At 62.2% G+C, this 13,935-nt stretch overlaps 2 protein-coding genes across 3 annotated transcripts; one reads left to right on the top strand and one right to left on the bottom strand.

Annotated features, from left to right (window-relative positions):
* Window positions 1–609: 609 nt before the first annotated feature.
* ABI3 (ABI family member 3) lies at window positions 610–5,573 on the top strand. Its single transcript, XM_068418837.1, has 8 exons — window positions 610–726; window positions 1,888–2,055; window positions 2,779–2,955; window positions 3,458–3,540; window positions 3,672–3,767; window positions 4,265–4,461; window positions 4,561–4,677; window positions 4,869–5,573. The coding sequence occupies exons 1-8, from the start codon at window positions 610–612 to the stop codon at window positions 5,027–5,029; spliced, it is 1,116 nt and encodes a 371-aa protein (XP_068274938.1). The 3' UTR covers window positions 5,030–5,573.
* Window positions 5,574–5,593: 20 nt separating this feature from the next.
* Window positions 5,594–13,703, bottom strand: PHOSPHO1 (phosphoethanolamine/phosphocholine phosphatase 1). 2 transcript variants are annotated; one of them, XM_068418838.1, is made up of 3 exons: window positions 13,558–13,703; window positions 11,503–11,605; window positions 5,594–7,667 (listed from the first exon to the last, which is right to left on the bottom strand). In XM_068418838.1, exons 2-3 carry the CDS (start codon window positions 11,593–11,595, stop codon window positions 6,906–6,908), a joined length of 855 nt encoding a protein of 284 aa, XP_068274939.1. In that variant the 5' UTR covers window positions 11,596–11,605; window positions 13,558–13,703; the 3' UTR covers window positions 5,594–6,905. The 2 variants fall into 2 exon arrangements, with proteins under 2 accessions (XP_068274939.1, XP_068274940.1); XM_068418839.1 differs by lacking the exon at window positions 13,558–13,703 and adding an exon at window positions 8,916–9,020 and having other exon boundaries at window positions 11,503–11,595.
* Between the last annotated feature and the right edge of the window lie 232 nt (window positions 13,704–13,935).

Here is a 13,935-nt window from a genome sequence, read left to right as displayed (position 1 = left end):
GAGAAGGACACGCTGTCCCGGGCGAGGGAAGGACGGTGCCTCTGGGGTCACTTGTCACATCCCTGTGTGCCCCGAGCGGGGTCGGGGTGAGCGGGGCGATGCCCTGCGGGGTGCACGGGGCTTTGCCAGGGAGGGGGACCTGGCAGTGCCAGCGCTGCCCTCTTGCCTGGCTGGGAAAGGGGAAGGGAATCGCCCTCCCGAGCCCGGCTCAGCCCTGCACCCCCCTGGGAGGGCGGCAGCGGCTCATGGCGGGTGGCAGAGATGGGCCGTCGGGGTCTTTTTCGGTCTCTCCCCTCTACCCTGCACCGCCCGGTCCGTCGTGACTCGCATCCTTCACCGCCGAAGCCACCCTCATCCCCTGCCCCGGTGGGGTGACCACCGGGTGCTGCCCCCCAACACACCCCTCATGGGGCTGGGGCCACGCTGGCTTCGTCCCCGCTGGCCCCTCCGACTCTCCTGAGGGCCACCACGTGAAGGTGGCCGGGGCGGGGTGTCCCTCGTGGGGACGGGGACACGGCGGCGCCCACAAACCCTGCGTCAGCACCGCCGCGAGCTTCAAACGGCGGCGCCGAGCGGCCGGGGAGGAAGTGGGGGGCCGAGGCCGGCACCATGGCGGAGCTGGAGCAGCTGCAGCAGCGCGACATCCCCGCGGGCCGGCGGGTCCTGCGCGACCACCACGGCCACCTCGGCAGGGTCGCCGACTACTGCGAGAGCAACTACCTGCAGGTGAGGGGGATGGCCGGGGACAAGCTGTGGCATCGGGGCTGGGCGTGATGCTGGAGGCAACTGGGAGCACTGGTGGGATGGTGGTGCTGGAGGGGTGGCTGTGGGGTGATGGCGAAGGCTCTGCCCTCGGGGACAGTAGCCCGAGCAACCCCGTTAGCCTCCTACCCAGCATTGTGTGCCACTGTTTGGGGTTTTTCTTTCGTGCCTCAGTTTCCCCTCTTGCTCCACAGCGGCTTTTCTGCTCGTCTCTCAGGGTGGTTTGGGATGAAGGGCGAGTTGGCCAGTGGGTTGGTGCCTTCAGAGAAGCCCTGTGAGGGAACCAGGGACACCAGCCCCCCCCAGGCTGTCCCCAGGCTGTGCCCAGGGTTTCGGAGGTGCCTCCTGGCAGGGCAGAGGCGAGCTGGGTGCCCACACATGCAGAGTGAGCGTGAAGCTCCGCAGCCATCAGTGTCCCTCCTCCTCCTCTCTGCCTGGCCCCCGCCGTGACCCACTGAGGGAAGCGGAGGGGGGCAGGAGTTTTTGGGATGAAATAAGAGAAAAAAAAAAAGCATTCTGGCCCTGTTTGCTGGGGAGGGGTGTCCTGGCCAGGGGGGTCCCTGGGTGCTTTGCAGAGCCCATCTCAGTGGCCTCGCTCGCCCGTGCTAGACCCCGAGGCTGCTCCCAAGGGGCCGGCAGTGGCCGACCCACCGGAGCAGGGCTGAGGGGAAACGGGGAGAACTCAGAGACCTGAGACGCCGTCCCCAGCACGGCTGGTGGCACGGCTGGCTGTCCCCAACACAGCTGGTGGCACAGCTGGCTGTCCCCAAGGGTGGCTGGCTGGTGGCATGGCTGGCTGGCCCCATGCATGGTTGGCTGGTGGCACGGCCACCTGTCCCCAAGGGTGGCAGGAGGCTGAGCTGGGCACTTGGCTCCAGCACCTGCCAAAACAGCAGCATCCTGGGGAGGAGTCCTGGTGAACCCCCGTGCTGGGCGCCGCTGCCGTCTGGGTGTCCGTGTGTCCCCATGTCCCTGTGTCCTGCCAGCGGGGCCGGGGGAAGTTTGATGCATTCAGAAAGCAGAAGGAACCATCTCGGCTACCGTGTGACCCCGGCGTGAAGGCGGAGGGCGGCGGTGGCCGCGCGGGGTGGGCTCGTCCCACCGGCTGCGTTTCCCCCGTCCCAGGCGAGCGACAAGCGGCAGGCACTGGAGGAGACGATGGCCCTGAGCACGCAGTCCCTGGCCAGCGTCACGTACCAGGTCAGCAGCCTGGCCACCGCCTTCCTCCGGCTGCTGGACCTGCAGGCGGCCGAGCTGCGGAAGGTGGAGGCCGATGTCAGCTGCGTGGCCCAGGTGGGACCGTTCCCCGACCAGAGCTGGCACGTGTTGGGGTTGGGGGTCCTGGGAAGGGGCTTTGGGCATCTCCAAGGGGCTGGAGACCCTCCTTCCCCACCAGCCCTGCCCTGGAGCATCATCCTGCAGTGGAAATGCAAGACCATCCCCTTGGGTGGTGGTGGGGGTCACCCAGCGCATCACGGGGGGGATGAGTCCACCTGGGGCTGGGAAACTGGTCTCTGGGGTCTTCCCCATCCCAGTGGAAGGGACTGAGACTGTGGCAACTGCCTGGGAAATCTGAGAGGAGCCAGAGTGGAGCGATGGGGCTCAGCATGTTGGCCTGGCTTTGCCCTTGCTGGGGGCTGGCTTTGCCCTTGCTGGGGGCTGGCCTCGTCCTCCCAGAGCTCAGGGACACCAATGTGGAGTCTCGTGGCCACCCACCCTCGTCCGGGCACTTGGAAGCCACCTGGAGCCTTTCCAGCTGCGGGAGGAGATGAGACCCTGTGGCCACACTGGAAGCAGCAGCAGAACAGCTGATGGGTGGCCCAGGCTCACACACCCCCCTCTCCCCCTGTCCCCACTTTAGGAAGGGCCAGATCTGCTGTGGTGGCATCGAGGGCGTCACTCGCTCTGCTGTGATGGAGCAGAGCGGGGCTGGGAAGGGTGGTGGGACTTGGGGGGCGGTGGCAGGAGGTGGGGACAACCTGGGCTGGGACGGTGGGGACAGTGTGGTCTCCGCAGAGGGTTGACATGCACAAGGAGAAGGTGTCTCGCCGGGAGATCGGCTCGTTGACCGTCACCAAGAGGTTCCCGTCCTCCCAGAAGATCGTGCCCCCCCCCAGCCCGCCCTGCCTAGAGCCCTACTACAGGAGACCCCTCAACTTCAGCGTCCTGGACGACATCGGCCACGGCATCAAGGTCAGCGCGGGGCTGGGGGGGCGTCCCACAGGGCGAGGGGGCTGGGGTGGGTTCTCTCGGTCCCCGATGTCCCCAGTGTCACACTGATGGGTGCACAGCGGGGCTCCAACCCCTCCTCGATGGAGAAGCAGGGTCTGTCCGTCCCGCAGCCCACCCCGGCACTCATCCCACTGGGGCTCAGTGGTCCTGGCATGGGGACACACTTGGGTCCCAGCTTGGTGGTCTCAGCTGGGGGGGACACACACGGTCCAATACAGTAAAGGGAAACTGAGGCACACGACGCTCAGCAAAGGCCACCAGCGCCACTGGGGCTGGTGCTGAGCTGCGATGGTCTCACCCCCACGGTGCCTTTCCCGGAGGGGAAGTGGTGACAGTTCCCACGGTGGCTCAGGGTGCCGCTGCCTGTGGGGGGGAGGTCCCAGCCCTCTGGGGTGCGATGAGTTTGTGGGGTGGCTGCGGCCGCCCCCACCCATCGCCTCTCTGTGTGTCCCCGTGCCTGCAGGACCGCAGCACCCAGCTGTCCCGCACGGGCACCCTGGCTCGGAAGGGGACCAAGCCATCGGCACAGGCTGCGGGTACCCTGGGGTGAGGCTGCGGGTGTGGATGGGTGCGGGGTTGTCTCTCTGTGTCCCCAAGAGGTGACAGATGGCACGGGCTGCCAATGGGGTGCCATCCCCTGGGCCAGGCTCAGGACTCGGTGGCCGCTCTGCCCGCAGGAGAAGCACCCGTGTCCCCGAGCCCGTCCAGCCGCCCATGGTTCCCAAGGGCAAGATCTCCGCGGCCTCCTCCACCTCCTCGCTCATCTCTGTCGGGTACCGGCGCTGCCCAGGGGGTCTGGGGGGGGTCCGGGGCAGCCACTGTCACCCCACTGCACGGGGGAGGCTCTGCTGCCAAGAGGGTTTGATGGAAAAGCTGGGGGTGGGGGTGGGCGATTTGCTGCCCTGGGCAGTGCCTGAGGGTCCCTGATGGGGAAACTGAGGCACGGGGCAGGCAGAGGGTTTGCATGCAGATGCTGGGATCTCCTGCCTGTATGGTGAGGGTCCCTGATGGGGAAACTGAGGCACGGGGTGGGCAGAGGGTTTGCACACAGATGCTGGGATCTCCTGCCCATATGGTGAGGGTCCCTGACGGGGAAACTGAGGCACGGGGTGGGCAGAGGGTTTGCACACAGATGCTGGGATCTCCTGCCCACACGGTCACCGCAGTGACCGGCACCTTGTCCTGGCACGGGGCAAGTGTCTGTACTCAAAGAGCAGAGGGGCAGAGCCAGCCCCCCACCCTGACACCGCTGCTCCTCCACCCCCCCCAGCTCCAGCGGGGCCCCGGCAGCCCCTGGTGAAGGGATCCCTGCGCCGCCACCGCTCCCCTCCCTGCCAGGGCCACCCCCACCGCCCGTGGCCACTGTCCCACCACCCGTGGCTACTGTCCCACCGCCCCCACCGCTCCCCGGGGACCCGCCACCGCTGGAGGACCTGCCTGTGCCCCCGCTGCACCTCCTGCCCCCAGGTCAGTGCTCGGTGGTCGGGGGATGCTCAGCATTGGGGGGGGCTTTAGTGCCCCCCACGGAGCCCTTCGTCCCCCATTGATGTTGGGGGGGTTTTGCAGCCCTCGATGGCCTCGAGCTGCCGCCACCGGCTTTGCCCGACTTCGAGGACTTGGCCCCGCCGCCGCCGCCCGCCGCAGAGGACCCCCCCTGGGCCCCGCAGAGCTACCTGGAGAAAGGTGCCCTGGAGCCCCAGGACCCCCCCCCAGATCTCTCTGCCGCGGTGCTTTGGGTTGAGCCCCTGCCCATGGCCACGGCATGGAGGACCCAGCGCTGACTGGGGTGGCGAGCGATGCCGTGGTCAGCGCGTGTCCCCTGTCCCCTGCGGTGGCCTTGCCGTGCTCCACGGCCCCTCTCCCTCCTCTCGCAGTGGTGGCCCTGTACCCCTACGCGCGGCAGAAGGACAACGAGCTCTCCTTCCAGCCCGGCGCCCTCCTCTTCGTCACGCGGCGCTACTCGGACGGCTGGTGCGAGGGCGTCGCGGCCGAGGACGCGGGGTTCTTCCCCGGCAATTACGTGGAGCCCTTCTGAGCGCTGGGCTTGGGCAGCCCCCCCAGCAACCCCCAACCTGCATCACCCGCCCAGCTTGGCCGCATCCTGCTCGGGCTTTGCCTCTGAACATCGGCTTTGCACATCGCAGCCGGACCGGGTGCCACTGCTGGAGCCTCCAGCACCCAGAGCATCCCCCAGCCTCTCCCATCATGATTTTTTTTTTTAATTTTGCCAACACCAGCCGCTGCTGGTGCGGGGAAGGCTCAGCACCGGGGCACTGCAGCTGCCTCAGCCGCTGGAAGCGCCGAGGGGTGACACTGGCGGTGCTCCAGCCCCACAGGAGGAGTGAGGGCAGCACCCCGCCGTGTCCCCAGGAACCTGCCTGCTGTCCCCAGCAGCTTGAGGCACAGAGCCAGGGCCCAATCCTGCCCCAAAGGGGTGCCCATAGGGTGTCCCCCCCCCCCACAGCATCACTTCCAGCCTGGCCCCGCTCTGCTGTTCCCCCTCTTCACCAGCCCAAGGAAGAGACACCACACGTATGTGCAACTCAGAGCCATTTCACACCCAGGTTTATGTCCTGGATACAAACAATATAGAGCTCTCTATCTATATACATATATATGTATTTTTTTTTTAAATTCCATGGCTTTAAGTTCCACACAGTTGAACAGGGTCTGGAGGAGGAAGAACAAAGATGGGGGCCGGGGGGGAGGGAAATGAAATAGAGGAGGAACAACTCGGGGCTGCTTTGGTTATTTCTGTGCTGCTCAGGTTTGCTGGGAGGGGTTCCAGGCTTTGGAGGAGACACGAGCCCCCTTGGGGCCCATAAGGCTGCGGAGAAATCCAGGAGAAGCCAAGACCAGAGAGCAGTGAATATGGTGGGTTCCCCCCCTGCAGAGTGCAATTAAAGGGGCAATTAATACTGCAGCGGGGCAGGGGGACATGGAGGGGGGGGTTTGGCTCCTGGGGACCCAATGCCAGGAGAAGTGTGACAGCACCGACCTCCCGGGGGGAGGTTCAGCACCTCTCAACCAGGGCAGGAGGTAAATCAACCCCTGGGGTAAGAGGGAGGTGAAAGGACCCAGCAAACACCAGGTAAGGGCTTGGGGTGAGGAGGAACCCGTCTGCCTGGGGGACACGGGGGATGTTTCACCCTGGAAGCAGAAGCAGAGGCTGGAGGTGGAAGGCAAGGGCAGATCCTCCTCCCCGCAGCGGGATGTGGTCACTATGCCCATGCCCTGGGCAAGGGGGTGGGGATGGCACTGAAGGAGGGTTTTTTTTTTTTTCCCACCTTTCCAAAGGGTTTCCTGTCCCTCACGTCATGGTTTTTCAGAGGATAAAGTCTCAAAGGACAATTAACTCCAGCGCAAGGCTCAGCAGCTGGGCCAGGGGCCACCCATGGGCAAGCTGGGGAGCCTGGGCAGCACGAATGTCCCGGATTAACTATCCAGTGGCCTCCCAAAAAGGCAAGGAGCCCTCGAGGATGAGGTTCAAGGCAACAGCACGCAGCTCCGTGGTGTGGAGGTGGGGCAGGCAAGGGGGGACGAAGGGAGGAGGCATGTGCAGGGCCCAGCCCGCGGGGAGCTGGCGTCTGGTCTTTGAGGAATTGCTCTTGTGAAGGCAAAAGGGAAAGAAAAAAAAAAACAACAACAACAAAAATCACCATTAGTGTTGCCAAAGAGCCCCGCTGGGCAGATGTTTGAGCTGCATAGAGAAGGCTTCACCTCAAAGTGGCAGGGGAAGAAGGGGGGACCTAGAGAAAGTGCTTTAATCACCAGGGAGAGAGGAGCTTGGAGAGGAACGGCAGGAAAGTGACCCAGGAGCGGTGCTGATGAGTGTGGGGCACAGGACGTGACCCCCCCAAGCTGCTTCTTTCCCAGCTGCTCGTAGTAAGTGAGTCTCTTCCAGGCCCTCCTCAACACTTCTTCTTGAGGAGCTCCTGGAGATAGCGGGCAACTTCTGTGGCTGACTCCCAGGGGACAACAGTGGCCTGGAAGGCTCCAGGTTGCTGCTTCTCCATCTCTTGGGTCATCCGGTGCATGGGGTAGCCCTTCCGCGGGAAAGCCACATCAGCTGAAGTCAAAGACACGGAAGGGCAGAAGTCATTGGCACCATCTCCCACGTAGAAGACCCTCTCGAACTCCACCTCCTCCTGGGCTCTCTCCGCCAGGTACTCCGTTAGGATTTTGCGTTTGCACATGTTGGCCGGGCAGTCAAGGCACTTGTGGCTGTGGTAGGGCCCCAAGGTGAAGTACCCCCTCTTGTCAAAGCCCGACGGGTTGCTGAAGATCTTGCGGAAGAGGGAGTAGAAACCGGCTGCCCTCAGATTGCACTCGATGCCGAACATGTTGGCATCGGAGATGAGGATGATCTCAAAGAGCTCGTGGTTCTTGGAGAGGAACTGGAAGAGGTCCGGCATGCCGGGGGACAGCGGGATGTTCTCATAGACGGTCTTGAAGTCCCCCATCTTGACGCCCTGGTCCCCCAGGTAGGCCAGCACGTGCTGCATGTACTCGTTGTAGAAGCCCTTGCGGAAGGTCTGGCGGATGTGCTCCGGCAGCACCTGCCCCGGCGCCGCCCGCACGATGGAGTCATCGCTGTTCTCGTTGATGATGGTCTCGTCGAAATCGAAGATGAGGAGGTATTTGGGGGGCCGGGGGCTGGCCATACCAACACCCTGCGAGGGGGAAGGATAACGCCCAGCCGTTAGTTCAAGGCACTTTGCGTCAGCCTTGGCACAGCGATGGTGGCAACCACGGCAGCGAGAGGCTGCCATCCCGCAGGGTGATGCTCCTTGGCTCCCTTATTAGCCCAGCTGGGCTTGGGGGGGGGCTAATCCCCTGCTGCCATACCTCAGCCCCGGCCCTAAGGCCTTTATCCTGCCTATGAAGAGATCATTTTGTCACCGCTAATCCCGTTCTCGTAGTCAAGGCGTCACTGTGACGAGCGACCGCCGTACACGTCACAGAATCAGAGAATCACAGAACCGATGAGGTTGGAAGAGCCCTCTGGGATCATCGAGTCCAACCGTTGCCCTGACACCACCATGGCAACTAGACCAGGGCACTAAGTGCCATGTCCAGGCTTTTCTTAAACCCCTCCAGAGACGGTGACTCCACCACCTCCCTGGGCAGCCCCTTCCAATGGCTAATGACCCTTGCTGAGAAGAAATGCTTCCTAATGTCCAACCTGACCCTCCCCTGGCCAAGCTTGAGGCTGTGTCCTCTTGTCCTAGCGCTGGTTGCCTGGGAGAAGAGGCCGACTCCCACTCCACTACAACCTCCCTTCAGGTAGTTGTAGACTGCACTAAGGTCACCTCTGAGCCTCCTCTTCTCCAGGCTAAACACCCCCAGCTCCCTCAGCCGTTCCTTGGAGGTCAGACCCTCCAGACCCTTCACCAGCTTGGTCGCCCTCCTCTGGACTCTCTCCAACACCTCAACCTCAACTCGCTCCAACACCAAGGGACATGGGGACAGCACGAGCCTCGGGGTGTTTTGTGCAGGGAGGCTCCTTGGCAGGGGGTTTACAGCTCACCCAGCTCCTGTCCCACCTCTGAAAAGGGGTTGGTGTCCCTGCAGACCCCCCTTGCTGCCAGGACAATCTGGCTCTTCCCGACATTTTGCACGGTGACTTTTTGCACCATCCCCTGGATGCAGTTTCCCCCTGAGTCAGGCTCTGCAGGAGCCTGGGACAACCCCGAGCCGCCTCCTGCCCTGCTCTAAAACCAAAGCAAACCCACTTTGCCACCACAGTGCAAAGCTGGTGAGCCCCAGCCCAAGCTCCCAGCACCCCTCGGCCCCAGCAGCACCCGCTCACCTCCCCGCTGCTCCTGCGACCAGGGGGACCCGATTCCTGCTCCCCGCCGCTGAGAAGAGAGGGGACAACCTCGTTCAGAGAGGACAAGACGGGTGACAGTGGCACTGACCTTAAACAGGCATGGCAGCCCCACGCCCTCGCAGCACCGTTTCATTTTCAGACCATCCCTGTGCAGGCAGCGGCTGGCTGAAGGCAGAGCTCAGGGCTCGCCGGGCTGCAAACCACAAAAAAACGGGGACTTTGGTTAATTCTTTGGGTTTTCCCCAGCTGCCACCTCCGGGCATGGCACCAACCAGCACGGCTGAGCTCTGCGTCCTGCAGCCAACTCCCAGGCTCCTCCAGTTCGTACCAGGAATGGAGGAATTAAGTCTCCGGAGAGCGGGGTGAGCCCGTTTAATGCTTCTGATCCCTCTTAATTCCCCCCGAGCGCCCGGGCTTTGCCACACGTGAAAGCAGCCAGCAGAACGGCTCAGCAATAAACCCCGGCAACACGCGCCCCCCGTTCCAAAATTACCCTGATTTTTCTTCCAGTATAATTAGTTCGAGGTGTTTCTTTTAATGGAGTAATTATCCTGGAATGAAACTGGGTGCCCAGGCTGCTCTGGTGAGGATGTGCCAGTCTGGTGCCCCGGAGCGAGGGCAGAGCCCAGGTTACGTCTCTTGAATTTTGCTGATCCCTTGTGGTCCCCGGCACTGGGAAACCTCAGAAAAACCAACCTCGCAGCTGAACCCGGCTGGAAACTCAGGCAGATGCTCAGCGGGAGGAACAACACACTGGGACATGGGGAATTTTAACTGGGCACCAGTAGCTTGGCTTAGCTGGGCCAAGGAATCAGAATCAGAATCAATGAGGTTGGCAGAGCCCTCTGGGATCATCGAGTCCAACCATTGCCCTGACACCACCATGGCAACTAGACCAGGGCACTAAGTGCCATGTCCAGTCTTCTCTTAAACCCCTCCAGAGATGGTGACTCCACCACCTCCCTGGGCAGCCCCTTCCAATGGCTAATGACCCTTGCTGAGAAGAAATGCTTCCTAATGTCCAACCTGAACCTCCCCTGGCCAAGCTTGAGGCTGTGTCCTCGTGTCCTAGCGCTGGTTGCCTGGGAGAAGAGGCCGACTCCCACTGTGCTACACCCTCCCTTCAGGTAGTTGTAGACTGCACTAAGGTCACCTCTGAGCCTCCTCTTCTCCAGGCTAAACACCCCCAGCTCCCTCAGCCGTTCCTCGGAGGTCAGACCCTCCAGACCCTTCATCAGCTTGGTCGCCCTCCTCTGGACTCGCTCCAACACCTCAACATCTTTCTTGAAGTGAAGAGGAGGCTTTCAATGATTTTTTTTGTTGTCAGCATAACACAGGAAGAGTTTTTCAGCTGAAGGTGATTTGTGGAGGGATTTGTCTGGTTGGAAGCCCGGCATCGAACTATTTTTGGGCACAAACGTGATTCATGACTCTGCTAAAATAATAAACCACAGCTGAGCCTCGAAGGTGGCACAAGGCAAAGGGAGCGGGCGCCCAAAATCAAACCCGGGGTTGAAATCTTGTAAAAGTGACTTTTTTTGCAAAGCCTTCAAACCAAACACTAGTTATTTCTCCATAAAAGTGTCCCATCAAAAGTTGATTATTTACAGACATCGTTTGAAGCCAAATAACACTGCAGCCAGCCTGGGGGTGGGATTCACCACCACAATTTTCAGGTCCAAACCAAGAAAAAAAGAAAAAAAAGATTAAAAATGAAAGAGTAATTGTAATTTTTTTCATTATATTCTAAAGAGGTGCCAGCGGTGAGGAAATAATTTGGGTCTAAGCCTCAAGGAGACGTTGTGGTACCGACGCAGCAGCACAGGGATGGTTGGTTGTCCCCATGGATGCTGGCCGTTGTAAGGGATGATGTGGACACAGGGAGCTAACCCGCCCCCCAAAAAGCTCTCCTGGGCCCAAGATTTTTGCATTTTTGCCAAACAGGGAAGGCGAACAGCCCACACCTCGGATATGGGGCAGATTAGGTCAAACCCAGACCTGACCAGCAACCTCCGTGCAATCTGCAGTCCCCTGAGCGCTTTTCAGCCTCGGTTCCCCCAACGCCTTCCATCCTCTCCTGAGTTAACACTTTGTTATGGACATTAAAACCTGACCTAAGAGCTGGGGAGGAGCCAGGTTGGTCTCTTTTAGCTTATTTCAGCTCTGCCTCCTTCGAGAGCTGACCAGCACGAGGTTGGAAGCAGCATCAGCCACCCCGATCCCACGTTAACGTGTCCTGAGCTCCCTGCGAGCTCCTGCCTCCCCCCGAAGCACCGTGGGGATAAATCCAGCCGCTCCCAAGAGCTGGAAAACAAAACCACTTGCTCTACCCAGCTCCTTGCCCCCGTGTCCCCAGCAATGCCACCGCAGAGCATCCCCCGGGCCAGGGCTCCGAGCCCAAATCCCATCCTTCCTCCACGCGTTGTTCTCCCCTTACAATACAGAAAAGGGAGATACCAGCGTTAGGAGCGACTCTTAACGAACCAGCGCTTGTCCCCTCCAGCTAAAGACACGCGGGCTGAGCCGCGGGGTCTGGCAGCAGTCACCTCCACCTGAAACCCTGGCTCTGCTCCGAGGGGAGCAGAGACGAGAAAAAAATACTTCACAAATCTCCCAGTCCTGAATTCCCCCCGTGAAATCCTCCCAAACGTGCCCATGGGATGGAGACAACTCACCCGGCAGCTGCCTCGCAGGAACGCGTCCGTCCTCCTCCTGCAAAAAAGGGGCTCCCTCGAAAACAAGAGCGAAGCGGCTGCGTTTCCTACCATCACGCAAAGCCTGAATGTTGAAACAGAAAATAAAACAGATATTTGCTCATTAATCGTGTCAAACACACGGGATTTAACAGAGCGGATTTGGTATGAGGGTCAAAATATTCCTAATAAAAGCATTGGGCTGCTGGGCTCACTGAGAGAACACTGTCCCAGGATTGTTTATCCCCAAAATCTTGAGGTTTTCTTCCCCTCTGGCAATCCCTCCAGCCCCCCCGGGATCCTCCTGCCCCGGCGGGGCGCGGGGAGGACAGGCTGAAGCCCAGCCGCCCCCGTTATCTCTGCGGAGATAACATGCACCTTCGGGCTTCATCCCGTACCGGGTTCCCCCGCCCTCTGCCGCAGGATCAGGCCCTACGCGAGCCCCCATCGCACCCAGCCGAGCATGGATGGGGATCAGCACCCCATTTCGGAGCCAGGAACTGCTGAGGCTCGAAAGCCAGCGGGCACGAAACGCAGCCTTGAAACGCAGTTGGGCATTGCCCAACCGCAGGCGCCGGGGCTGGTTTTAATCACCCGGCGTACGCCGCTCTTACCTGCTTTTAACATTTTTAACCTTAAAAATACATTTGATGTTTCTGGTGTGTACGATGTGTTTAGGTTGGTTTTAATTAACTCCAAACCCACCCGCTGAGCTTTGGCTGACTCGTTTGCCCACCCCCTGGGACAGTATTAAGGGCAAAACCAGAGGACAGAGTCCTGCTGCCCCAAAAGCAAAGGAGGGGACAACCTCCCTTTCCGGCATCACCAGGCACATCATCGGGATCACGAGACAATTTCACCGCTCCTGGAATAAATCCCGACCCGCTCCCACCCCTGACCATCTACCCAGCTCCCGAAGCAGAAGCAAATGAGCAAATTAATAACAAATCACCAACTCGGAGGGGTGTTTCAGTCCGACACCCTTCATGCACCGAGGTGCCACCTCACCCCTTCTTCTGCCCCACGGCTCCTGCTTCACCCCAAATCCCCCAGGAAGGGGTGAACGGGACTGGGAACACCCTGCCCGGGGCTGGGACTCGCTCTCCCCGCCCGCACGGCTGCGACGCCGCGGTCGGTCATCTCGGGTTATGGGGATGTTCCATATTTTTTTTTATGGTGTTTATTTTTCCTGCCGCCTGCCCCGGCGTCACCGCAGCCGAGGGCTCCCGCTGCGGCTGTAGGGCCGGAGCTCCCCGCTCTGCAACACAAAAAAACCCCGAAACAGGTGGGTTTGGCCCCAAAACGCTGCAGCTGGCGGGTGCCAGGTTGGCGGCTCGTTTGGGGGTGCCCAGGGCTGGATCCCAGATCGCGGGTGCCGCAGTGCCGGACCCGCCGCTGGGTACACGCATCCCGCAGCCTCTCGCCCTCCGGGGCACCGGTGCCACCCCGGTGCCAGCTCCTGCAGCCGGTGGTGCCGGGACCCACATCGGCTGCTGCTGCTCCGGCCCCGGTACCGGCACGCTCCAGCCCACCGGCCGGGGAGCGAGACCGGTGCCGGCTCACGCACGGCCACTCCTCCAGTCGTCCCGGTACCGGCGACAGCCGCAACGGGGCTGACTCATGCGCGATCGGTGCGTGAAGGCTCCTGCCCGCTCAGCACCTCCCGGTACCGGCATCAGGCGCCCCGGTCCCCGCAGGGTCCTACCGGATCGGCACCTCCCGGTAGCGGCACAAGCCGCCCCGGTTCCCGCAGGGTCCTACCGGATCGGCACCTCCCGGTACCAGCACCAGGCGCCCCGGTCCCCGCAGGGTCCTACCGGATCGGCACCTCCCGGTACCGGCACCAGCCGCTCCGGCCAGCGCAGACACCCACCGGGTGGGCACCTCCCGGTACCGCCCCCAGCCCTATCGCATCGGCATCTCCCGGTGCCGACACCCAGTGCACCGGTCCTCGGAGCCTCCTGCCAGGTCGGCACCTCCCGGTACCGGCTGCCCCGGTGCAAACTCACGCCTGATCAGCCCCCGGAGCCTCCTTACCGGGTCGGAGCATCCCGGGAGCACCCGGTTCGCCCCGGTGCCGGCGGGTGCGCAGGCAGCCCGGTGTCTGGGCCGTGAACGGTGCCGGGCACCGGCGGCCCGGGAGCGCGGTGCGGTGCGGCCGGGGCCGCTGCTGGGGCTGCCCCGAGCGCGGCCCCTTTAAGGCGACGCACAGGGAGCCGCGGCGCCGCTCCGCGGAACGACCGCAGTGCGCGACGTCACAGCCCGCACAGCCAATGGCAGCGGCGCGAAGGCCCAGCAAAGGGGGCGGGGCCAGCCGGAGCCACGCCCCCACCCCACAGGGCGGGGGCGCTAGAACGGCGCAGTTCCCGGCCGCCCTCCCCGCTTATACCGCGGCGCGCCCGATCCGAGCGCTGC

Source organism: Nyctibius grandis, chromosome 26 (genome assembly GCF_013368605.1).
Source record: "Nyctibius grandis isolate bNycGra1 chromosome 26, bNycGra1.pri, whole genome shotgun sequence".
NCBI classification, from domain to species: domain Eukaryota; kingdom Metazoa; phylum Chordata; class Aves; order Nyctibiiformes; family Nyctibiidae; genus Nyctibius; species Nyctibius grandis.
This window is presented reverse-complemented; position numbering and strand designations above follow the sequence as displayed.

Coding starts and splice junctions, on each gene's coding strand:
- ABI3 (XM_068418837.1), top strand. CDS start 610: ATGGCGGAGCTGGAGCAGCTGCAGCAGCGCGACATCCCCGCGGGCCGG. Junction 727..1,887: donor GCGAGAGCAACTACCTGCAG/GTGAGGGGGATG, acceptor CCCCCGTCCCAG/GCGAGCGACAAGCGGCAGGC. Junction 2,956..3,457: donor ACATCGGCCACGGCATCAAG/GTCAGCGCGGGG, acceptor CCGTGCCTGCAG/GACCGCAGCACCCAGCTGTC.
- PHOSPHO1 (XM_068418838.1), bottom strand. CDS start 11,595: ATGGTAGGAAACGCAGCCGCTTCGCTCTTGTTTTCGAGGGAGCCCCTT. Junction 7,668..11,502: donor TCCTGCGAGGCAGCTGCCGG/GTGAGTTGTCTC, acceptor TCCCCCTCGCAG/GGTGTTGGTATGGCCAGCCC.